Source organism: Anopheles arabiensis, chromosome 2, assembly GCF_016920715.1.
Source record: "Anopheles arabiensis isolate DONGOLA chromosome 2, AaraD3, whole genome shotgun sequence".
Classification (NCBI taxonomy): Eukaryota; Metazoa; Arthropoda; class Insecta; order Diptera; family Culicidae; genus Anopheles; species Anopheles arabiensis.
In genome coordinates, this window is record NC_053517.1 from 92,038,613 (window position 1) to 92,064,757 (window position 26,145).

At 45.8% G+C, this 26,145-nt stretch overlaps 1 protein-coding gene across 1 annotated transcript in view; it reads left to right on the plus strand.

Moving 5' to 3' along the window:
* LOC120898258 (LIM and SH3 domain protein Lasp) overlaps positions 1-26,145 on the plus strand; it is a 55,163-nt gene that overhangs the window by 6,497 nt on the left and 22,521 nt on the right. The window contains exon 2 of the mRNA XM_040303856.1: positions 13,644-13,738. Coding sequence (XP_040159790.1) covers positions 13,644-13,738 — 95 coding nt within the window. The remainder of the gene's footprint in view (positions 1-13,643; positions 13,739-26,145) is intronic.

The window sequence follows — 26,145 nt, forward strand, 5'->3', positions numbered from 1 at the left end:
TCTTCCCCAAGGAGCGTCAAATTTGGCAAATTTATTGCCCTCAAATCAAGTACTTCCTTTTATGTGCATCAGCTCCAGCGGCATTCCAAGAACTTAAGCGTCTCTCTCTCTCTCTCTCTGTGGTTGTGTGCAAATTTGGTTGTGCATGACCAACTATAACAACCACCCCCTTCGAGCAGCATACAGAACTCATCCAACCGCTACCCTTAGACGAGGGAGCGCCATTGTTCAGGTCCAATAAAGCACAATCAGCAACTATAACCTCTCCCCCCTGTTTGTCGGTTGAGTTGAGAGGGAGATGAGCAATTTTCATCAATTGTCCTATCCATACACCAGCGCCTGTTTGCGTGGACTTCCCCAGCATGACCACACAACAGTTACTGTGCGTACGGTTTTGGTAATTGGTGTTCGTACCAGATGTTGCCTGGATGCGTGAATTCTAGGCGAGCAGATCGATCTTGTTGTAACCATAAAAGGTGTGGTGTGGTGTCGTGGTCTGGAGCGACCGCATCTACCGGCACATTTGGATGCGAAATGTGCCTGATGTACCCCCGAAAAAAAAAAAGATCGTCGAGATTCAACAACCCGCGAATCATCGTGCTCTTGCCTCTCTGCTCTCAGTGTTCCTAAGTGAATGCACAAATAATTGCACTGCAGCTGACACACACACATACACGCGTACCGGTGATCTCAAACATTCCAGTTGATCGTGATCGTGGAGCACAACAGCACATCTGTTTCTTCGCGTACAGTTTGACATTGCTAATGCGTTTGCACTAGTGGTGGGCGCTCGGAATTGGACCTACCCGATTCTGATTCCGTGTTTGGAATCAATTCCGGAGCCGATTCCGATGCTGGAATCGATTCCGATTTCGGAGCGAATTCCGGAGCCAATTCCGGAGTTGACCGCGGAGCCGATTCCAGAGTGGATTCCGGAGTTGAATCCGGAGCCGATTACCGAGCGAAATCAGTCCGAGAATCTCCATGAGAATGGATCTTTTAACAAGTAATGTTTGATTTTTTGCGGTTATCAATACGTAGTATGATTGGACCCAAGCGCCTATTTTTATGGCGATGCCGAAACTGACTCCGTTTGGAAGCCGATTCTAATTTAGGAGACAATTCCAATTCGTGAGCCGATTTCGATTCCGGAACCGATTACGATTCCGGAGTCGATTCCGGAACCGATTCCGATTCCGAAGCCGATTTCGGAATCAATTATGGAGCCGATTCCGATTCCGATTCTGGAGTCGTTTCCGCAACCAATTCCGGAGTCGATTCCGAATCCGGAGCCGATCCCGGACCTACTATCCGGAATCGATTCCAGAAAACTGCTAGCCGGAATCGATTGCGACAAAAACTTCATTGTTCCCATCACTAGTTTGCACGCCCGGACGCAAAAAAAAGCATGACGTAAGCGGCTGCTGCTGCGCAAAGTGTTTGTGCGGTTAGAAGAGCTCACGTCATCTCTTGCTCTGGAGCATTGTCCAGTGTTCTAGGCCAGGGGCCTCCAAACTTTTCAGTTCGCGGGCCGCATTGCTTCAAAAATAACAATGTTGAGGGCCATTTGACGCTACCTTTAACTGATGATTGAACGTTTAAATCTCGTTTTTATAACAAAATACTAACGTTACTTGTACAGCTTCGCGTTACTAAAGCTTGATTTTTGTCTAAGAAAAGTAAAAAATACAATTTTATGTGAAAAAGTCATAATAACGTAATATTTATATTAACTCTGGCAAAGTCATCGTGGGCCGCATTATAAGCTCTTGAGGGCCGCATGCGGCCCGCGGGCCGTAGTTTGGAGACCCCTGTTCTAGGCTATTGGAGGTGTATTAGATCACCGATCGATTTGGTGCTTGTAAAAATGTTTTTTTTTTACAAATTATTACACCCTCCGTTTGTTTTTTGCTATTTGTAGCCCGTTGTGTTGACTGGAGGATTGTGTTGCGTTTTTGCTGTTTTGTTGTTTAACTCCATCGCCCAATTGACCACCCTTGTTCGTCACCGTGTTCACCTTGAGAATGAATAGCTGAAAGCTGCTTGCGTGTTTGTGAGACGCGACCGACGAGCTTTATGGATTCCGTAGTACGCTGGCCGAAGCTGTCTGGAGTCGACGAACACGTTTTGCTACTACCGCGCGAGATCAATCGTGAACGTGTTTCAAACGTTTGCGTCAAGCGACGACAGTTGGATGATGTTGCGGAGCACCCGGCAGTCCCAACCTCTTTCCCCCTCCTTTTTGATTAGACATTCCAGGCACGCCGCACCCGGCCCAAGTGTCGCGCGTGTTTTGCTGCGTGCCCTGGCTGCTAACAACCATCGCCGTCGCTAAAACGATAGCAATGGCAGCCGCGGGCCAGCTGTAAGCAACCCCATCGTGGCTTCGGCTATCTGTCGTGTCCGAACCATGAGGTATTGCATCCCTCTCACGCACTCTTTCCCCTGCAAAAATGAAGGGATGTTTTGCTCTAAATTTGATCGAACTGTTCGAAGCCTATTCGATACATCGGGAAATAAAGGGGGCGAAGTGTACGGTGGTGTGTTGCACATTTGTTGCAGCTGCACTTTGTTCCCGCAACTGGCACAAGGGGTACTGCAGGGGTCGATCGCACCCCTGACAGAACGGGGGTTTTGTGCAAGGGCTAGAACGCCACCGCCGGGACTAATTGTTCGGTTCCGGTTTTGGGTCTCTCCTCCCATCATGGTTTCGGGACGGACAACGTGTAATGGTTTACCTTTTTTGTGTCGTTAACAATCGATACATTTGAAATCAATTTCATGGTCTTAAAGTGATATTGGACGATAATTTGCAGGGAAGGGCAATCGACATGATGATCTCTGATATCGATTGACGTATGCAGCAGGCGGGCACTCCAGCATGTTTGATGGACTACTCAAGTCCAAATTCAACTTTTTGATCGTTGTAATCCCATAGAATCTCATCTATTCCTGACCGATGTCATTTATCAATTACTCTTTCTTTTTATTGATCAAATTTGTCCAAGTCGGGGCAAACTGCTTTCTTTAGTTTGCTGGATAGTCTATGTATTTCGATTTCGACCCTTACTTAAAGCACTTGATGTCATCTGTTCATCACCAATTGGTATAAGAAGTAACATAAATCAACAAATTTCTTTACCCGGTGTCACATCTTTCCTTTCCACAGAATAGTATTGGGTTTCATGAATCTTTCGTTGAGATTCATTGTGATGAGTGATTGGAACCTCGAGTCGAATCCTCAAAGATTCACGAATCTTCAAAGATTCATGATTCTCCGAAGATTCATAGGATTCATAAATCCATTAAAATTCATATATCTCTTGCGATTCATTAATCGTTAGAGATGTATGATATCCAAAATTTTGAATTTGCCCAATCCCACCTACAACTTGCCCATTGTCGATTCAAGTGCGTGGTACTTTTCAAGAAAAAAAAAAGTCTCAAAAGTCTTTATAGGCTGGCATTATCACGTAGGTTGTTACGCCAAAAAGAAGAATAATAAAAAGCTCAAGCTTTATGAATTTTAGAGATGTATGAATCCTTCGAGTTTCATGAATTCCTAGAGATTCGTTAATCTTTCTAGATATAAGAAAGTTTTGAGGTTAATGAATCTTTTGAGATTAATGAATCGTTTGAGATTCATGAATCTTTCGAGATTCATGAATCTTTTGAAAATCGTAAATCTTTGAAGATTCATAAATCTTTGAGATTTTATAAAAAATGAGCCGAACATATAAATAATGCAAGTTGCAGTGCTTAAGATCCGTAGTAGTCAAATTAGATCTCAAATGTTACCAATTTGGTAGATATCATGCCAACAATGTTGTCAGATAGATTATTATACTTTCAGTTGGGATGCTGCCTTGTTGAATTATTCGATAATTAGTTTTATCATGTATTTATGAGAAGTATCTATCTTACCTGCAGTGTCCGTTTTTACTTACCTTGCTTGTGAGCTCTTCAAGTGATGAAATATCAAATTTCTAGCTCATGATTTTTTTTACCTTGATCCTATGGACTGAATTTTTGTTGTCAAATTGTACTCAAATTTATTAGCAAACAACCATAGACCAAGAATCAAATTTGATATCTTCTAGTAAATGATAGCAACTAGCCCATGTCACGAAACTTTGCATGATCTCACTACAAGGCAGTGAATGGCGCTGTCGCCTCTCGCCATTTGCCTCTAAACTAATCTAACCATCTCGGACGAAAAACCAACAGCGGTGCTAATTTTTGGATAATTTATTCACATAATCTATTCATCCCAGTCCCAGTTTTGTGCGTGTCATTTTGATGTTTCTTTCTCCATAGGTTTTTTTTAATTCGTTCGTTTCGCTCGATTAATCGAACAGCCCACAAATCTGACCCATAAGTAGTCTGTAAAAAACCCGTTCTCCTTGGTGCGCAAGATCGAGTGGATCAATTTTGCTGTCGTTGTTGTTGATGTTGTAAGCAGTGGTTGATTGTTTTTTTCTTCTTCGATTCCGTTCAAAAGCTATTGTGACTGTGGCCAATGTCGCGCCACATATGCGCACGACCGAACGTGACAATGTAACCCATGGCTGATGGAGTCTTATGTCAATGTCTGGTGACGACGCCGATGATGATGATGAGGGGGTTTCGTTTCGGAATTTTTATCGGTGAATATTTAACATTCCAGTGTCACACTCGATCGATAACTGGGGAGTGAGGGAAGAGGAGGAGATACTGGGGCTGGTGCCTGATAAACCTGGTGTTCGAATTCATTAACGCCGCGATCGTCGTGAAGAGCGTTTTTGGGAAGTTGGACTTCCGCAGTTTGCTTTTGATGTTTTCGCTTTCGCCTGGAATTGTATATGTGAGTGCTTTGCAGTTGATTAAAGACGACCGACGAACGTTTGATTTGCATTTGTCAGCGCCAGCTCCGGATGCGATTGATATCTCGATGCGCTTTCTCCTGTCATTTGGGGCAAATCCCATTATGAAATTGGTTACCATTTTTTGTTTTTGGAACAAACATTAGACATAAATATTGCTCAAAACCATAAGTCCAGCAATGTGGATACAAAGAGCAAGCGAGCGAGTGAAAATAAGGCCACCGCTGCGTGTGGAGTAAAGCTACAAAAAGGGGTGGCTGGCAATCGCATCCGACACAGATCAAACCGAGCCAATGGCGAGAGAGAGAGAGAGACCACGCGCAACCAGACTGGGTCGTACAGAAATGGAAAAGTTGAAACCCAACCAGATCGTCACTGAAACTGAAAGCTGCTCAGCAAGTTGTCCTGTGGCCGCTCCCCCATTTCTGTAGCGCACACGCTTCTCGGACGATCCTCGGGCGCGACTGGTGGAGGGCGCTCCCGATGCGCATTGGCGCTTTACGCAACCGGGGGAAAAATAATTATACAAATCACCGGCAGATCATGGGATGTGTGGCAAAGTATACAATAATGGGGCCGAAGGGCCCACCGGGTGTACCTTGCACCGAATTTTGCGCAAATGGTTAATATTGTGGCGCGAATAGAGCGCAAAAGGATTGTTTATAATATGCATTAATTTAATTGGCAATGTAGTAAAACCCACACGCTTTGCCTGGGGGGCCGGTTCCAGTTGGTGGTAAGCACACAGTCGCGGCCGTCCTTGTTCCTCCCCCTTGGGGTGCGTAAACTAAACAAGCGACGTGCATAATCAACCACGGCTGCGTCTATAGCAGCACCGAGGCTTAAAATGCTGCAGCAATTACGCAATCGAATGTTCCTCCTTCTTGGGTTGCGTCACGCGTGGAACACAACCTTTGCTTTCTCTCTCTTTCTCTCTCAGTCCTGTGCTGGCTGCACACAGGAGTGTATGTACTAGGGGTGTAAAGGGTGGTTAGAGGGGAGGAGGGGCCGATGTTCTTTTAAAGCAAAACATCTTGCGATATTGGTATTGCTGAAAGGTTACATACTCCAGTATGAAGAATCTTAGACTCGCAAAAAAAGGAAAACTTTCAACTTGGAATAGTGATTTCATTTTTAAAATAAGGATTATGTTTTTAATCAATTCTGGATGCTTAACAAAGAAATTTGTGCTATGCAAAGCTGTTAAAGAAAATAAAACAAAATTAATTTATTTTTTATACCTACAATTTGCATAACTTCAGGCGCTTATTACCACGCTAAAATATAAAAAATCGAAAAACAATTTTATCATTATTTTTATTAAATTAAATTGCTCATTTTCCGCCCCATTCATCAAATGGGCCATTTTGTTTACTCCGTAATCCGTTCACTTCTCTATTTCTCTTGCAACTGCAAAAAAAACTCAACCCGAAAAAGATGTGCTTTTGCGCATGAAGTGTTCGCGTGTAGCCCTGCCGCCCGGGCCCCAACCCGTGATCACACTTCCCGTCCGGTCGGGGGGGGGGGCGGCTGGGGCAAGGTCACAATCTCGCTTGTGACCACCACCGCAGAGCGGTCTCGCTTTCGCTCCCCGCCAAGCGCACGCTCCTTCCTACGATGGGTTGCGACTCTTTATGGGCATCTTGATCGGGCGGCCCAAGAAAACACCGTGCATGCGAGCTACTTTCCGCTCGGATCGTGAAGTTTGCAATGGTTTGTTTCATCGTCTTTTGCGAGCAATAAGGGGGGGGGGGCAACGACGACCGACCGGTTTTTCGGTTGCATGGACCGTCGAGATCGTTTTCAAACGATCCTCGTCCACGGGAACCTGTTCGATCGCGACTTTGCACACACACATAGAACACATGCACCAAAGGGGATGATGTGTACGATGGTGTGCAATCGAGCATAAATGTGTGTATCTTCCCCTCGTGGTTGGTGGTTGTCCCGGGGTTGAGAGCGAAAACGCGCCCATGTGGGAACGCCGGTGGATCGACGTGTGTTGTTCCCCTTGATTGGTCGTCCGGAACCACTCGCCAAACCCGAACCCCCGTGCACTGGGAAACGATTGTGTCAACTTGGGTTGGGACGGGTTGACCGGAGTGGTTAGAGAGCAAAAAAAAAAAACTACAATTGGAAACCGGGCGCGCGCGCACGCTCTGTGTTTGAACTTGAACTGGCCACCCCGATGGATGGTGGTGGGACGCTACAAAGACACTCCATTTGCTGTGTCACAAACGGTTTTTTTTTGTCTGTGTGTGACAAAACTATGTCCGACAGTTAAGGTTTGCTGCGCATTATTGTTGTGGCCAGCGGCTTTCGGTCTCGATTAATTGGGTGGCGCATTTTTACAAATAACGAAATTAATTATACATCTAGAGTAACATGTTTTTTGAAGCAGTTTATGGTTGGGAAAAGAAACACTCTACAAACATTTGTCATTTTTTCAAAGTTAAACTCCACTAATTGATTGCTCGATTCCCTGTTTTCATGAACGGTTTGCGAATGTGTTTGAAAAATTCCACTTAAACAAACAATGAACTGCTGGCATTCTTCTTGTAGGTTCACACAATTAAAAAGGAATTTTGCTTAGATTTGGCAGCGCTTTGAGCGAAGTATCTTCCTGTGATTAACAATTCAGCTGAAAAGACACTGCTTCTGCAAAAGGTCATTTCAGTAAGAGCAAAAGAGAAGAAGATATTGAAAATGAGGAAATAATTTAACTTTAAAAACGATTCAGCAAAAGGTCTCGACTTTTGCTTCACCTTTGGATGTGCCCAAAAAGTGACCAAAAATTATGGGTCTCTTTTTTACGCAATCTTCCCCTTTTGAAGGGAGTTAAATGCACGCTCAGAACATGGTTTATTGAGCATTAAGCAATGTACAATCGAGGCACCACTTTTGCATGTCGTTGCCGTGGCCACAGCAAGTGGCAAAAAGGGGAAAGTTACATCACGATCACTGCTGACCCGACACAGTGCCGTCTCCGTCTTTGTAATCAAACCCGCGCACAATACACTTTCACCATTGACCCCTTGGTGGCAAGCACCAGCAGCAGCAGCGGCGTGTAGTGCAGGCATTAACATAGCTTCTGCTCTTCGGTCGGATCGCCCGGAACGGAACCGGAATAAAACATTCCAACCGACCCGGATATGTGACCCTTTCCCTCGCACAAAAGCGGGCGAGGAATGTTTTAATCGACAAAACGACGATGGCTTTTTTCTTCTGCTGCCGTTTTCGTGGCCTAAACAGCATTTGGAAGGTGTTAAAAAGAGATGGGGATGAAATTATCCAACGGAATTGGGGTTGTTACACCTGAGAAGGGTTTGAATAGTTTTCCGTCTCCTCGGTCCTGCTTGACGTTGAGCTCTGGGCCTCTGAGCCTCTGAGGGTTGTCTGCGCCGAAGGGCTCGCTTTCCGTTCCTCCGAATCACTTTCCCTTTTTTGCTGACGCCTAACCACTAGACTCCTTCTGCCACGGGTTCGTCGCTTGTACGTTTCTAGACATACAACGCGAGATCAAGATCGTGCACCACGGCGATGATGTCTGCAATTTGTCGCAACTACCCTCCGTCCCTGCTATAAGTACAGCTGTGGGGAGGGAGGTTTGGGGGAAGCATTTGAAACCATCATCCCGTACCCGTAAGCCGCCCCGGGCCATTTTCCATTCACCGGGAAATGGTGAATTGATGGTGTGCAGCGAAACGACTCCCCACCAAATGCACCAATGACAATCGATGATGATCGTCGCCTGTGGGCTTTTCCTCTGCGCCAGGCTTCCTCTAATGCCATCGCGCTCCCTTCGCCCGGATCATTCGTCATGACTGCTTTCCAGCTTTTCCAGTCAAACCCAACCACACAAAAAAGTTTGCGGCCGAGTTAGGAGTGAAGGAGAAAGTTGCCGTGTGTGTGTGTGTGTATGGCATCATCAGCGCTCAGCTGCAATAATGCTATCGCCATTCGTGTCGCTTGCTGCCACCGCGTGCCTAGTGTCGGATGTCATCATTCAAACCCCTGCTCGCTTGCTTCCTTGTGTGCCGCAACTGTGGAGTGAAGAAAGCTTTTCCCATTTTTGGGGGAAAAGTAACCAGTGACGTTGACAGTTGCGCTACGACGCAGTTGCGAGTAGCAGCAAGTTTGTAACTCTTTTCTTTGTACATGTACACCCCGGAGAAGAAGGTGTCCGTTAGCTTTTTTATGGCGGTTACATTACTTGCGCCATAAAACACTCAGCTACAGCTTTTTCCTATCTTGAATATGTCCGGTCCGGCGTGCTGCGTGTGTCCAAATGTGGCCACAGTTACGTAAACGGATATGAGGGCTCATCAACACCCGACGCCGCCGGTCCATCTCCTTTCGTGCGTGGTATCACGTGCATATCCGAACACTACCAACGCCACTGCTGCTGAATCGGAAGCGTTTAGTTGCGTACATGACACTGTTTCACTTTCCATTTCGATTAATTACCGAGCGTAAATGGACCCAGGGGGTGATGAAGGCGATAGTAATAGTAGTAGTAGTAGTAGCCAATTCAGCTCTGTTCGGTTGGGGTATTAGTCCATTTGCGCTGTTGAGCGATGACGGGGGGAGAGATAATGATAGGCTGTCCAAATAATGCGACGCTACATTTCTCATCCGGTTGTTGGCGGAACTCATTGAGGTCTGACTTGTGTTGGGTTGGGTACTAATACCCGTCAGCTGATTCCATGTAATCGTGCGTGCGTACGTGCCCTCTTGGCGAGGAGTTGAAGTCGTGCAATTAGAATTAGCCATTAGGAAGCGAAACGCCCGCTCATCGAGGCAAGCGGAAGAATTTGAAGGACTTCCTATTTTATAGTCGACGTCTTTGGCAGGCAGGGGTCGGCATTGTCCGGTACGCGATAAGTATTTTGCAACTCGATTTTTCATGCTTCTTAAATAGTAGAATTATGATGACTATTTTTGCAGGACAACAGTTGTTCAACTTCATTTTCAATTAAGAGCATTTAAGGACAGATGGCGTGCAAAAATCTTAGTAATAGCTCTCGAAAATAACTCTTCATGTGGTGTTTTGCATTAGCAAAAGCCAGAAGTGTATTAAAGATGCTATTTTTATTTAACAATACTAAATGATCTTTTGGGAATAAAAGTTCCTTTTGCAAAAAATGCACCTCAGACTCTTCATTTCTTATAATCTTTTTATTTTTTGAAAAATTGTGCCGACTCCTCCTATCTTAAGTGATGCAATTTTAAACGTTCACAGGATGTTCGTAGCTTGAACTCTTTTCGATCGATCGACGCTTGAGTGTCATGAAGACATTGAATACTTTCAATGTTCATCTTATCATATTGATCAATGTCTGTTAAACGGTAAGCAAATAGCGATTTTTTCTGTGAATTTTGTAGAAGTTCTAGCCGTTTCGACCATCGAATTGATAAACAAAATGCTGATTAAAGGTTTGATTATCGTCGCAACAAAATTGAAGGCTTAAAAATTTGAGACACTAAACAAAACCACGCAATGGAACTTCTAATCTAGTTAACGAGTGTAATTACTCAGCACATATTTGTGTAATGGAGTTGTTATGCCAAGCACGCTAATCAGTTAATCGTGCTTTAGTTCCTCCCTATCGCTCTCGCAACTAGGTATTCTGCAAAATTTGTGTTCAATAGTGTGTTTTGCGCTCTGCGTGTGGCTCTTTTTCTCCCCCTTCAACCCAATGATTGATAACCTTTTCGTGAGGGTATCGCTTGGCACTGACTAAAATTGACGAATAAGCGGCGCTATGCTTGAATGTATGAGGGACTTTTGTGGAGGAGCTGCAGCAGAGCAAGGAACTTCACAAAACTTCACGAAACAACACTCCGCTGGTACCATCCGGGGCAAATGATGGACAAACATGCACTGTCAAAATTTATAACCAAGCACTAAAGGTTGGCGTTGCTCCGGGCCTCCTAGGTCACTGGATAGAGTGAGCAATGCACTCGAACTTGAAGTTTCCTCGGAACTTCTGGCAAATGCAGTACTTTTTGTTTGGTGCAGTGTTTCTCCCTTCATACAGACATTTTCACCTGACGCGCGGGATGTCATAATATTTGGGCACTTTTTCACATGCAACACACAAAACGCACAGTTACCCACTTTCGTCGCGATGAGTTTGATAGTGGAAATTGTAGCCACCGAAAATGGTGGATTCGTTTGCAATCTGTCCTTTAGGCGAGGTGCGTCCGTAAGCTTGACACGTTGTTTTGTTACTGGTGTGGCGGCACAAGCCAAAAAGAAGACACCTATGTCTCGTTGCTCGCTGTCCGAAAGTGTTTTACCACACTCGCAAAGGGTGTTGTGCGGGAATTCCACGACACGAGGTCCGTTACTGATCGTGTACAACGCTTCCCTTGCGCAGTTTCTGTTATCTAGCACGCACCAACTACGGTGGCGTACGCGCCCGATGTTTTGCAGGCTCTTATCACGCTCCGAAATGAAAATGTTTTTAGTGAGTATATACAAACATGAGAGTTATCACATAATCGTGGTTGTGAGGGGTTTCAGAGATTTTGATATAAAGTGAAATGTTGACCCTGGTTAGTCCAAAGTATGCTAGATTTTGTCATACGGTAAAGTCGTACGCCCATGTACAGTTATTCTCAGGAACAAGAAATGGGATCTTAACAACTCCAATTTTTTTCCCCAAAATTTTTACCCAGAATGTTGTCCACCGAATGAGGTACTGCTATGGTGTCCACCCGTCTGTGAACCAACCTGCGACAACGACTGTGTGCCCACGCCGAGCGGAGTTCCAATGGAAACCTGCGTCTGCAAACCAGGCTTCGTCCGACATCAGGGTCGCTGTATTGAGAAGTGCGAATGTCCGGCACCGTGCCCACCACCAACGGAACCTCCAACAGAGTGTCCTCCAGTGGAGATGACTCCAAAACCCTGTGGCCGTACGTTTTACGGCGTGAGCCGCAATGAAGAGGTCGTACCATCGTCGTTCAAACCTGGGCCGTACTTCCAACAGACTGCACACTATTCCTCCCAGCCACGTCCATTCGTACATCCTAGCCCGTACTCCATGATGTCGCAGTCGCAGAACCTTTCGCAAAGCTCCAACTATCTCTACCGGCCGGTGCGACCGTGTCCACCGAAACGGGACCCCCCAACCACGGTATCGCCGTTCGACGTGTGTCCACCGAACGAGATACAGCAGCCATCACCGATCTGCTGTGAGGAGACCTGCACGACCAACTGTGCTGCTGTGCTCTGTCCGGCGCAGCCTCCGACGGGTCCGCTCGTGTGTACCTGCGACAGTGGCTTCGTGCGGCACGAGGGTCGCTGTATCAAGCGGGAGGAGTGTCCGGTACAGGAGCCGGTGAAGGTGTGCGGTCCAAACGCCCGGTACAGCCCCTGCACGCCCTGCTGCCAGCCGACGTGTGACAACGACTGTAGCAAGATCTTCTGTATCGCAGCCTGTACAGGCCCACCGACTTGTGTCTGCAACGAGGGCTACGTACTGCACAAGGGCCGATGCATACTGCCGTCCGAGTGTCCTGGCAAGTGCCCACCAGCTACGGAAGCACCACCCCGTCCGTGTCACTACCCCGAGAGTGTTCCGCGAAAGTGTCCACCACCGACGACGGCAGCTCCTCCCTGTCAGGTGCACCATTACACCGAGAGCGCTCGCAAGTGTCCCGCGAGTACTCCAGCTCCGTCCTACGGCTCCGTCTATTACCCACAGAGGACGTGCCCGCCGGCCTGTCCGCCCGGCGCCAGTCTGCGCCCCTTTAAACCGTGCTGCGTGGACACGTGCACAACCGACTGTCGTGTGGTGCGGTGTGCGGAAAGTTATACCGGACCACCGACCTGCGTGTGTGAGTACGGGCTGGTGATGCACAAAAACCGGTGTATTCCGCGGGAACACTGTCCAAGCACGAGCGAGCCGACCTATGGCGGCGGTGGTGGTAGCTACGCCAATACTTACCCATTCTTGATGGATTGATGAAGACTTTATTTATAATAAATTATTATTGTTTTTTTGGAGAATAATGTAGAAAGAAACAAATTGTTGGTGTGCCTTATTTTATTGCCTGCAGAGAGAGAAAAAGTCTTTTATTTTGCTGAGTTGTAGCGGTTACCACGCAATAGAGAGTAAAAACTCAGTAGTGTGAAAAATTACTGCGAGTGAGTTGCTAGCCGGCAATGAGATCGCTCAGCGAGATATCACGCATCAAAGAGTTATTTAACTCATAATAGATTTGATTCGCTGTTGGCAGAGTTGCTAGTCAACTTAAAGAGTTAAATCATTCATGGAGAACTAACTCGGGAAAGAATTATGTATATCACTGTGAGAGAGTTGACTTACGGTTTGAAGTGTCATCTCGCTTTAACTCATGAAAAAGGGATTTAATAAATCATGAATCACTGTGTTGAGCTAAAAGTCGTACAGAGTTTCAATGGAGATTTAACTGTCGAAACGAAAGAATAACTCAAGTCACTAATGATTCAATTCACTGTCAGTGGAAACTAGAAGGGTTAATTCTGAAAACAGTTAAGTAACTCACAAATGTCTGGGATCACTGTAAGAATTAGTCTCCTGAAAGAGTGAATTAACAGATGAGCTAAATGATGAGCTCTTCGTGTTGGCTTAATTAAACTAACTCATTTCAAAGAGTTAACTCTTTCACTCTTTCTGGCTCAGAATACATTCCATTAGTTTTAGCATTATTACAGGAGCTACATCTTCTTCATGTTTTACCTAAGAAAACTAACCATTTCTCTTTCTCGCACCTACATTCTCATTCCAGACCTGGCACAAGACGTGCTTTAAATGTCACGAGTGTGGCATGACGCTCAACATGAAGACGTACAAAGGCTTCAACAAACTGCCCTACTGTGAAGCGTAAGTAAACCATTGCAATTTTTATTCTACCCAAGCTGCAGACTGAGGGTGTGGGTTGGTTGCGCCAAAGCCGAAGGTGGAGCGCGAAACTCGTACGTTGCTGCCCAACCCCCCATGTCCAGCAGATGCCCTTGATGCTCGTCTGATATTGTCCAGAGCGCGCACCCGCACAAGCATGAGGATGGTTGGTTTTGTAAACTGTTTTACAGTTTTGTGTTTTGTTCTTTCGTGACCACTTTCGCACTGTTGCCTGGTACCGGCCAACTGTTGGGCACGAAACTGACCCTATTTATAAACATTTCGGACGCCATTCGGAGTACAGTGTCGCAATCCTGGGCTGGTGGACTTTCGTTTCGTTAGAGTGTCGCGCTGGATGTACACAGAGTCGCTCGCTCCGCCCTCTCTTGTAGGTAAAACCTAGTTCAAGGTCTGTGGAGTCGAAATAGTTCTGAAGTAGCTATGCTTTCAGGAGGCTTAATTCTCGCCTATGGCTTCACAGCTTACCCAAGGGTCAATTGGATTAATGAACCACGGGTCAGTACGCTTGTATCGTGTTACATGCTGGGTTATAACTGCACAACTGTTTTGCTTGATTGTGTCTTAATATTGCCAATCGTTAAATAAAACATTACATCAACCTGCCCTTCTCTTCTATCCTCTGCAGCACAGGAGAACTTGTTGCATCGCATCATTTACCCGCACAAGTACTTCATGTTTTTGAATGAGACTTACCCCTGGCAGCGCTCTTTCTCTCTCTACGATATCCCCGTTTGAAATGGCTGCGTTTGGTTTAATTTCTTCTCAACCCTGAAACCGACCGTATGAAATCCAATACCCTGTGTTCATCGAGCATGAGACTCCAAGAAAAAAAAAGCATTACTGTCACTGAAGGTTGAAGGTACTTTTGAGAAGGGAAATATGCTCCACTCTGGGAACTCAGAAGAAAAAAGACGAAAACAACACCCGGCCCAAAAAGGGAGTGCGCACAGCGAAAGCTATCAGGCACACGGGGACTCTATTTTCATCGACGAACCGTGACGGTGTGTGTGTGTGTCGGCGGCATGTCTTGAAAGAATATCCTCCTCATCCACCGCGCGTCAAACAACCCGCCATCGATATCGGGCTCAATTCTGGCCGCTCGTGGGTCTGCTGCTGGGTGGATTATTCTTCGTTTATTTCTTCATCCACTCCACGCGTGGTAGCTTGGTTGGCTTAAGAGCTTTTCGGTGGGGTTTACCAGAAATCGGCGTTATGCGCGCTTGCCATCGGTTTCCGATCGCTTGATTTGTTGTCTGTAAGCAATCGTGATTTTGCTCTCTCTCTCTCTCTGTCGTGGGCTCGTTTGAGCATCTTGAGCAGAGGTGCAGCAGCATCGGACGTCTTCCGTCACCGTGATCGTGTGTCTTGGGGGTCCTCTCGCTATCCCGAAAATGCCCGGCTCTGCACTCAAGAAACGTGTCAAGTGTTCCCGTTCCCGTTGTCTGGCGTACTGTTTGAGCGTGGCGTACGTTAGGAAGGAAGGAAGAGGGATCTTTGTAATTCCTCCTTTGTTTTGCAATGCTTGAGCCCTGAGGGAATATGAAATTCGATACATATGGCTCCACTTTCTTCCACGCGATCAGTTGGAGATGTGTCGGCAGAATGTATAGTAAAGATGCTGAGTTTGTAGTGATGGGAATGTGACAGAGAATGGACTAGTGTATTAAATCCACGATATTCTTGATTAAATAGAGGATTTAACTGTACTCCTTGGCAAACAGCAAACTAAATTTCAAAATATTTAATATAGAGTTAAGGAGTCTTACCTATGGTGAACTTCTCCTTATTAACTATCGTTGAATAATTTACCTTATAAACCTTAAAAATAAATGACATACCGTTTGAACTAAAAAGCTTCATCTTTCAGCTTGTTTTGTTTAGTTAAATCGACGAAAGATATAAATCTTCGCTTGTGCTTTGAGTAAAAGTACCAAAATACCAACATATCCACTTTCATTCCTTTGATTACTGTTATTTTATCTCACAGTAGATAGCTAAGCTGATTTTATTACTCGATCGTGTTTTGTCGATTGTAATTGGATCATTTTTACCTTTTCAATTGCAAAGTGTGCTATCTTGCTACTAAGCATTTCCCTGAACTTGAGTGCGATCAAGTTTAGAGTTCTTCTTTTGGTGTTCTGTCAGAGGCATAAGCGACTGTGACAGACAACGTTGTAGGACGATAGCGACAGTTTGCCGGTGCTGTACATCGACCCTTTACCACTGCAACCACTGATGAGTCTTATGAACTCAGCGCAAAGTTCATTAAAAGGCAGGAAATTAAATCTCTGTACCCTACTTACACGCTGCATTCCCAACCTCTCATTACCCCCTCGTTCGAGGAGTTTGAGGCTAAATCAAGAGAAAGTTTTTCAAAAAAAAGTACCATCTTTCTTCTGGCGGTGGCCTTGCTGCTTCCTTACCCACCCCTTTAACACTAGGCAAATTGGCACCTCGCTGGTCTTCGCCGGGTGGACGACCCACACACACACTGTACAAACCTAACGGACGGAGAGAGTGGGACGGACGCCGAGTATGTGTTTTTTGAATGGTGAATTTTGCCACCTGACGCTAGTTGCGCCTCTCGGTACAGAGGAAAAAATTAGCCACCCCAATGTGGGTCAGGGGCTCAAGGGTTCCTCCCCTCCCCATACCCGCCTCATCAAGGTGGTCCAAATCCCCTAATTTGTTGAATGTGATTGTTTGCGCATTTTTTAAGTTGTTCTTTCTCTTGTTCGCATTGTCTGCGCTTTTACTTTGTAAATTATGGCGTTATAAATTCCAATCTCACCTTCATTCAGTCGACATGATAAAAACATGGCACAATGAATAACAAAAAAAAAAAAAAAGTCCGATAGTTGGTAGTCAGTGTTGTTGTGTGTATCGTAAATGCTTTTTAGACGAATTTTAGCGTTCGATTTTTTGCTCCACTGCATTCCATGGGCCGATGGTACCTCCCAGAATGTGTTTGTCGTGATGTGTGATAGTCAAAGTTACAATGTCGCATTGGTGCCATTTTTTTCTTCTAGGTGCTAGTGGTTTTATTGTTTGTTGTTTTAGACGCCAAGTGGCCATGAAGGTTAACTTGCCGCATGCTCGCATCAACATTGCTGGACGTAGAGGAATTTCACTGCGGGAGCATTCCTGTGGACCGCCCTTTTTTTAAGGGTTTACTTTCTCGGCCAGAATGCTGATGCGTTTTTCAGGGTTTTCCGAAGAAATTTCAAGGAATGTACACAGTGCGCGTTAAACAGTGCTGAACAATTTACTAATAAGCAAAAGGAAGGATCTGCCCCCTACAATTGCTTCCATTTTTAAGGTTCGCCGGCTTCCTTCCCTGTTTCGCTATGGGCAGCCCCGGCATGATCCGCGGTAGCTCAGTGGCTAATTATATGAAATTACTTCATTCCATTTCGCCATTTTGTCGGTGGCGTTAATTCTTCCGGCGTGGAGCGCAACATTGAAGTAATTCACTCGCAAAGGCCAACAACTCGCCCATGGTCCGCCCAATCGATTGAGACCGAACAGTTAAGTAGTCACTGCCCGGTTACTTTTGATAAACGATTCATAATGGGTGAGATAGAGTGAAACGGGGGAAATATTTATCCGTCCCGCCCGAAAGGTCGCGGGCCTGTGCATTTTGGCGCTGGTTTGGTGTGCTTACCGCGGAAGAGAAATAAATAAATCATACCTAGCTACTACTAAAACACAGTCGGCAAAGGGCCCAGAAGTAAGCGGATTGGATTGGATTGTTTGCTGCTACCATCGTGCATATCGTGCATATCGTAAAGCGTTTGTGAATGCGTGTTTCGGGCGTGAAATACGGCCAGCTGTTCGAAATCTGTGCTCCGTGAGGTTATGCCGCGTTTCGGTGTGGCGGGGCATACCCTGGCGAAGGTGTTACAGGTCACGATCACGTAAAACGGGGCATTTCAGGGTAGGAAAAAAGGCCAGATCCGGTACCCAGATCGAGTGAGCGAGATTGAGAGAGAAAGGGAAATGATTAAAGGGCATCGTGTTGTGGTGAAGCTTTCTATCAAAGGAGGTTGACTTTACTCCAGGGGCCCTATAGGCGCCAATCTTGGACCAATTCCTGGACAGAGCTGGGGAAACCTAGGGAGATGGTAAAAGTAAGTGCTCTGCAACTGTACAAATATTTTACATCGCAAAAGTTGGCCTAGCTTGTGCAGCACTGCTATCATTATCTTAGGCTTAGCTGTTCGAAGTACGGGCTAGAAGTTGACTTTAGCAACTGATAATAACAGAGCGCGGAAGCGCTGGAACGTGTGCAGTAAACATGGAGCTCCCGCAATAAAGATAGCAATGTAACTGGACTACGAACACTACCGAACACCAGTTTACAACCCGATACTTTGAATCCTTTTTTTTTGGAAATCGTTGGAATGTACTCAGTTGGTGATAATTCAATTACCGCACCGCAGCTGAGAGTCGTTCGCCGTTTGCTGTCACACAAACAAGTTTGAAAAGGTTATTTTCCGTTACCGCATCGATCGTTCGGCGAGTCCAATTTCCAACGGCTCAGTGGTAGCACGTGGCACCATGGTCAGCTGAGAGCACCAAGATATCAGCGTACTTTTTAGTGGGAGAAACATTCCTGATTTTCAAATGTCACCTCCATCGTGCGTGTGTCCCGTAGCGTAAAGACTGCGAAAGATATGAATTCACAACGGGCTCGGTATCGGTATCACCTTCACGCGGATTGACCGTCCGCTGGCTCGGTCGATTGTAAATCTCTGCCCGTGCCCGTGAGCAGAGCTTAGGCATGATTTGCGGTATCGCGGTGTGTGTGTGTGTGTACCGTTTTGCTGCGCGGGGATTTGGTTTCATTTCCGAAATGCCCCGGCCACGACGCTGTCCGGACGGTGTTGTTTTTTGGTAGAAAATGGGTCGCCTGAGGTAGCTAACAGAGCTCTGGAGCGGGGGTTGGTTGCTGGTCTAGTAATTTTTAAAACAGTTTGAACCGCTCGTGATCTTCCCCTGGTGGCTGGCTTAGGCACCCGTTTAACGTTAGTAAGTGCGGTGGTTAATGGAGCGTAGAAAGCTTAAGCCTGGTGTGCCGTAATCTGACAGTTGTGATCCAAAATAATGGTGATAAACGTTTGCTTCAACTTATTGATAATGAGGGCCGGGCGGTGGGTGCAAAGCGCTTAGCGAAATGGAGTTATTTTTGTTTTGTGTTGTGCATAACTCATCTAATACGTATAAATCACTGAAACATTAAAAAAATATAAATATCATGAAATAATAACATCAATTCTATGTACAGTTTAATTTTCTAACCTGATTTGTTTCGTCATTATCAGACGCCAGAGTCGAATAGTGCCTACCATCTTGAACTCAACTAATAAACTTATTGTACTGTAACAGACTATTATTAGGGCCCTTCACGATTCTAGTTAGTTTTTTGTACGGAGTTTGACAGTTGGAGGCTGAAATGATGTAAACACTTCATACAAAACCACACAAAAATCTAGCCTGCAATTTTCAGTCTAGATTATTCTAGCCTCAAAGCTAGAATTAGATTCGAGTACCTGCTCGAAAAATGGCAAAACAAGGTGGTGTAATTATCCCAAGGTACATTAAAGAGATCTGGTGATGGAATCCAGAATCAAAGTGTATGTAGTCCAGGTGGTCTCATAGCATGTTTTATATAACCAAATTTGAATATCACTTTTTGACAGAATGGGTGAAAATTTCTGTTCTAACAAGTTTTCTGGAGGCTTGACGAATACACAAAAAACTTTTAAAATCTTCATTCAGAAACAGAAGCGATAAAAATTAGTCTTCTAAATGCATACACCTTGGGGTAAGCCCACCTGTATATTATACTCACTTAGATATCTGCGGAAAGGACCTCAATAACAGTTGCTTACTAGTGTATCAGACATGGAAAATGATCCTCTATTATCTTCTATTAAACTATCTGAAGTTAGGCCACTGTTGCTTCCCCCTTGTTTTCTATTCTTGTGTAAACTCTTTTAATATTTTTCGTCTCTAATATCCTGTTATCTCGTTCCTACTAGCTTCTACTGTTATAATATCTACTTTTTATTTTAGAATCAACAAATTTGTTTTTTCCCCTCTTTATTGTATTGTATTCATTTGTATTGCATGTTGTATAAGTTTTGGAAATTCAAAGCAGATTTAGACATTATCAATCTTCATTTGTATTGTTGTATCATTCGTTTTAATGTAAGGAATCTCCTTTCTTCAGTTTGCTCTATTGATCAGAATGAATTTGGTTCCTTTTGTTGAAGTACCTTGTTACGTTTAATCGCTTTAATAAAAACATTTACCTCCTACGAAATGGTCAAACCATAGACTCTAAAGTCTACAGTAAAAAAACTTTATCCAGTGGCATACAAAAATTGGGTGAACTTTTCACCAATCGCTCCGGCGCAGGGTATTGTGCCGAAGAATCGTGCCGCCGGAAAGGTCTGAGGAAAAATTTCACCTTTTGCTTCAGAACTGTAATTGGAGATTCTGGGCCGAGGCCTGGGAGAGAGAGAGATCTGGCAAGCGAGATCCCCGTTCCCATCCCATGCAGCGAGACGACCCGTACGGCACGTGGCCGCACCATTGTTTGGCTGCGCTTTCTTCCTGTGTTCCGCCCTGTCGCGCCAGCCGCCACCCGGCTGAACTGCAACTGATCCCCGAGCTCACCCTCACTCGCTTCAGGGCGCACTTTATAAGTCGGAGGAAAAGTGCACCTTTTTGTCGGTTTGCCTGGGGGAGGGGAGATCGTCAGGCAACGCCGGGCAGGTCGTGTACGGTAGAATAACATCATCGGCGCGCATGATTTGTCGGTCTCGTTTCCATTTTATGCCATCTCCACACCCTCCCCAAAAGACCCCTAAACAGCTTCAGCAACAGTCGGCGGCGGCGATGGTTTATGGAGCGTTCCGAGTTTGACATTTTGACCTTTTGCGGCTGAAGGTTTGCCGATGCCGGCGCGGATTTTTTTTTTCTTTCTTTCTTCTAAATAAAGTCTTTCTCTAAGCGGTGCTGCTTTCACGACCGGCCCATGACGTCCACCGTGATCACAGGGGGTGTTAAGGGGAAGGGTTAAGAAAATATGGAGCGAAAAGGCATTCCAGGCCGACCGCGGCTGGCTTTCTATGCTCTATCCTGGCGGGAAAGTGTGTACCGCCAGGGAGAAGCGCGATGCCGTGAAAGCGTCACTGATGGATTCGCTTGCCAAACCGTTCGAGGCGCCATTTGATTCAAAGCGCGACCCTTTGTGTGATGGAGCAGCGGAAGGTGTACACCATCCTTACCTCCCGGGTATGACTTTGATGGTGACCATGTTCCCCCTTCCTTTCCTTCCCTCATCCTCTGTCAGAAGATCATTAAAGTGAAAGTACTCGGCGTGTTCAATTACGGGCGTGCGAGTGCGGTGGTGATGGTGTCGGCCGCTGATCGACGACTTTGCGCCTTAAGCTACGCGAGGTTGAAGATCGGTTACCGAGGTGCATCAATACGGTTCGCTCTTTATAAAACGGTGACTTCGAATATCGATTTGTTCGATTGCTACAGAAATGTTGGCATTTAATGTGTGTGTGTATGGCAACCCTATCAGCATCACAATGATAAGCTTTTGGAACTCAAGTATGTTATGTTGCATGTTTAAAAAGGTGTGTTCTGATTTGCTTAATGGAGAAATCATGTTATCGGTAAATAATTACCAATGTCCCAATCAAAGTAAAAGAAATTTTCCAAGAATTAATGGAGAAATTCGTATCATTCAATTTGTGTTAGTCTTTTAATTCAATGTTTGATAAATGTAAGATGTTATAAGACAAATTTATTGATCATTTGCTGAAACATTCCAACCTAACTCAACTTGGCAATTTATTTAAAAAAAAATCATCTCTAAACTGTGTTGAAAACTGTGATGCGCCGGCTGATTGCATCCGGGCCCCGGGTTCCACTGTGCCCACAATTGGCACGTTTCAGCAATCAGCGCAATCGGCGTGTTGTTTTGTTTTTCTCTGTTTTTTATTTTTATTTATCAGCTGCTGAACTCTTCACTGACCTGCTGCTGATTGATTCCATTAGGCGCGGGGACTGCTGTGCCGTATTTATTAATGTGCCCAGTGACGCCCGGTTATGACATACGAGCGCGCTAACAACGGCTCCACCGCCCGTAGGACAAACAAACAATCGATCGTTCGCCAAGTGGCATACCGGTGGGAACTAGCTGGGCTAACTAGCCTAGACACGACCGGGATTGACACTTGCTCGTGCCGATAGAGCCGTATGTGACGGTATGTGACAGTATAACGCGAAAAGACCTGCGTCCGAAAGGTGTGCCCGTTCGCGTATATTAATCGGACAGCTTATTAAGTGCTCTCAGGCAGCGTTAAGTTGCGTTGCGTGTGTGTGGGATGTTGGGAAATCAGGTTGCGATTGTGAAGTGTCCGGTGTACTCACTCACGCGGTTGCTGCTGATAACAGCAGTAGTAGGTCTAATGATGGGTTGGGGTAACTATTTGAAATGATGGCCTTTTGTTCGTGAATAACACATGAGCCCGATCAGAGGGTGGGTGGCGCCTAATCGCTAATCCGACCGCTGGTGGATCCAGTGTCTATCCATAATTAATAACTGCGATGACATAGATGTGTTAGCAATTGGCAATCTCAAGCGGAGAAAACAGGATGACACTTCTGTGTCAGTTCGAGCGAACGAAGAGACTGATGTGTCAATCAATTAAAGATTGTTTTTCCTTTCTAAAACGTAAGATTGTTTTGTATCAATTTTTTACCCACCGCGTACCGTGCAAGGGTGGATAAATGGCGTTTGCAATAAACGACACAACCGTAACCGTGCTTCGGTGAATGTTTGAGAACGTCATGCAAAAGCAGTAGTAAAGTACGCATCGCAACAGTGGGTTATGGAAGGGACATTTTGTACCTTGTACTGGTAATTGAGTAATGAAAGAGAAAATAAACATAAAATGTCTGTTGTTGATTCATCAGTTTCGGTTGAAAACTCAATTAAGGGGAGAATTGTTGTTCGAAGAAAATATAAAACATACAGCGTAAATCCCATATATTCTTTTTGAATTGTGGTACCTTTTAAGGGTGATAAAATAAAATCAATAATGAGTCAAATATGATGCCAGCTTCTAGTTTTTTTCTGAATGAAAAGCTCTTGTAAAATTGCTCTTGATTGCGATTGATTACTAAGATTTGAATCGATGATCCCAGCATGATATACTGTGCCTAAAGTACCCTCAAGGTACCGCTTATTTGCCTACAATTTAAGAGCCGTTTAATGGTTAATTAGCAGTCGTTATTTATGTACTTTTTTATTTACTTTTAATCTTATGATCATTTTAATTATTTCGCACATTCTTTCCACCAGCATACCACTGTGCGCCGCAACGAAACCGATTCCAGCACATCGGTTTTTCTCGTTTGCCTTGCCACAAACAACTTCCCATTTCCCTTCCCTTTTGGGGTCCCGTGAGAGTCTTTTCGGTGCGGTTTTTCAACACTTCAACACAGTAAAGGGAAGAACCAAAAACACACACACACTAAAGAAAGACGGAAAACACGTTCCGCAATCCGCGTCGAACCTCGATGGCCAGAAAATATAAACAAATCGGTGTACCGTTTTCCATCCATAAACAGAGCTATGAATCTCGTACACCACCGTGCCCGTGCTTTTCCATCCGTCGTTTTGGCCTATCTTTCGTCTCGCGCTTAGGCTTGTTTTTTTTAGTGTTTTAGTTCAAAAGAACCTACCCGAAAGTATAGGCAGGCGGACAGGCGGACTACCAGTGCAATCGCTTTTAGTGTTTTCATGAGCGCTCCCAAACTCTCCCCCCCCCCCCCCCAGGTTGAGTAGCATAATCCATGTTTGAGCACGATTTTTGGCGTGTGTCTCCGTGTATACGTGGGAGCGTATGGGGCCACTTGGGCATGGGGATGGGCGAGTGAATTCGCGAAAACCAAGGATAGCCACTTCCGCCGAGATCTGAGAGAGTGAGTGAGCAGCGAGCGCAAAGTTCGATGCACTTTCAGGTTCGCCTTTCCGGCCCAGAGTGCAACACAGCAAGCAACGTTGGTGTGGATGCATTTTACTCCACACCAGTGTGTGTGTGTGTGTGATTTTGTGACTGACTTTTGCTACTGGCACCGCCGCTAGAGTGGTAAATCCTGTTCCGCCTTGTGCCCATGCGACCCCATGCGCTCTCTGCGACGTACTGAAATGTGTACGAATTCCAAATCGGATCTCGGATGTAAATGAGACACGACACACACACACCGAGCGAGTGTGCATTGGTCTGGAGGCCCTTGGTGGTGGTGGTGGTGCATGATTTAATAATCATCGTCTGCATCGCCGTGCCGTGCCGGGGGGATTTTGGGCACTGTCTGACGGGCCCGCACGGTTGGCTCCGGCGCTGTCACGGAGTCTGGATCGCGGCTTTTTGCCAGTGGAAATTCGCTTGGAATCTGCTACATCACACTACCATTGGAATAGGGGGGAATTTTTCGATTTCCGGCACGTAATTCTCGCGCGGCATTAAGAGCGAATCTGATGTGTGTCTAGAGGCAGCCGTTGGCGAATTGGATGGATAGAGTTTAAGCTATTAAATTTTGAAGCACTTTTATAGCTGCTCGATCGATCGTTGTCGAAAATTGTGCGATGCTCTTGAGTGCCTTGTACATCCGGAGCAAGGTTTACATCCCCATTACAGTATGTTTTGGCGTCGGTTTTGATCCCCTGCCGGAGCACAAGTTGGCTTCGTTCCAACTCGGTAAAACTCGATTGGCATTGTCCACATGCACATGTCCCCGGGTTGGAGGTTGTGAAGCCAAAGCCCCCCAGCACATTAAGCAGCACCGGCCGCAGCATGGTGTTTTTCTGGTATCTGCGATGATCCAAAGCCGCCGCATTGTCGCATTGCGGGGTGAAGCTCGAGTTGACCTGAAAAGTTTGGGTCTGCGGGCCGTCCATTAGTTGAAGGTCTCGACCTTTTCGTGGCGCACTCCCCCTGAGGTGCTTCCAGAAGTCGGCACGAGAGCGCTCCCTCTCCGAGAGAAAGACACTGACGACATGCTTTTGAAGTGTTTGAGGGCGTTGAACCTTTTGTTTGAAGACTGAGGAGCCCTAGAAGAGTGGAACCTGTCATGCTACTACTTGGGTGTCACTAAACTCCAATGGCCGTTAATTGTTGGGATCATCCCTTATTCCCCCCCAACTTACTCTTGGACCTTTGCTAACATCACAATTCGTGACGAGCGGTTCAGTAGTTCGTGAAGGGTGTTAAACCGTTTTAGTGCGTGTTTTTGAATGATGACCGTGTCGCGTGTCTCGTCACAGACGGTCCAACGTCCCCTAACAACAAAAAAGCAATGCAAGACGCAACACCCACAGACACAGACGAAACCGATTGCTGGTGACATCCGCTGCATTTCGAGGGCACGGGGTGTAATTTTAATTGAATCTAATTATATCCAAATGCAAGCTCTGGCCCGCCACACTGGATAAAACGGTCGTAAAATCAGCACCAGCGTCCTAAGCCGCTATGGTGTGTTATGATGCTGCCACAGGGGGCAGGCATTTCAAAAACGCTTCTTCACACCAGTTTAATTCTCACCAATTCATGAAGATTTATTGGTTGACGACGAGAGGGGCTACACTTTACGCGTCTGTACGTTCGTAGCACATCACCATCGTCGGCTGGCGAAGATTGGCGTCTCCCCCCGTTCGAGGTTGGAGGTGAGATCAAGCGCATCGAGCTGCGAGCGGTCACGTCCTCCTCGGTCCTCCTCGGTCGGCGAGTGGGTGGTGATGGTTTAAGGGTGACCGTTTGGCTTAGAAGAAGCTGACAGGGCGTACGCGCAATCAACGTGTCTGGCAGTGCGTGTAACACCAGTAACACCAGGAAGTGCTTCTGCTTCGTGTGCCTTCATTAAACCAATCGCGCTGCGCAAAGACACGCACGCAATGAACGCACAAACGCGGGAGAAGAATGGCTTTCGATTCTTCGGGAAGGAAAGAGTCGAGTTTTCTGCAAAACGCGAGAACACCATTAGAGAAAGAACAACATCAACGCTTCGTAAGCCGCATTTGTTGAGAGAGACACACAAACACACACGATAGTTGCTCGTTTAGTAGGCAGTAACAGTACGGCTTAATTTGTGTTTCCCGCTTCCAAGACGGTTGTGCCTCTCAACCCGATCAGCCCGGAACATAAACAACCCCATCACGGCGCAGCTAAGGGGGGGGGGGCGAACGAAAAGGGCAACGAATTAACTACGCACGATTCGAAAGAAGGAAAAAATGCTTCAGTGGGTGGAAAGCATCTCTAACTACAATCCCATCGAAGCCTAGA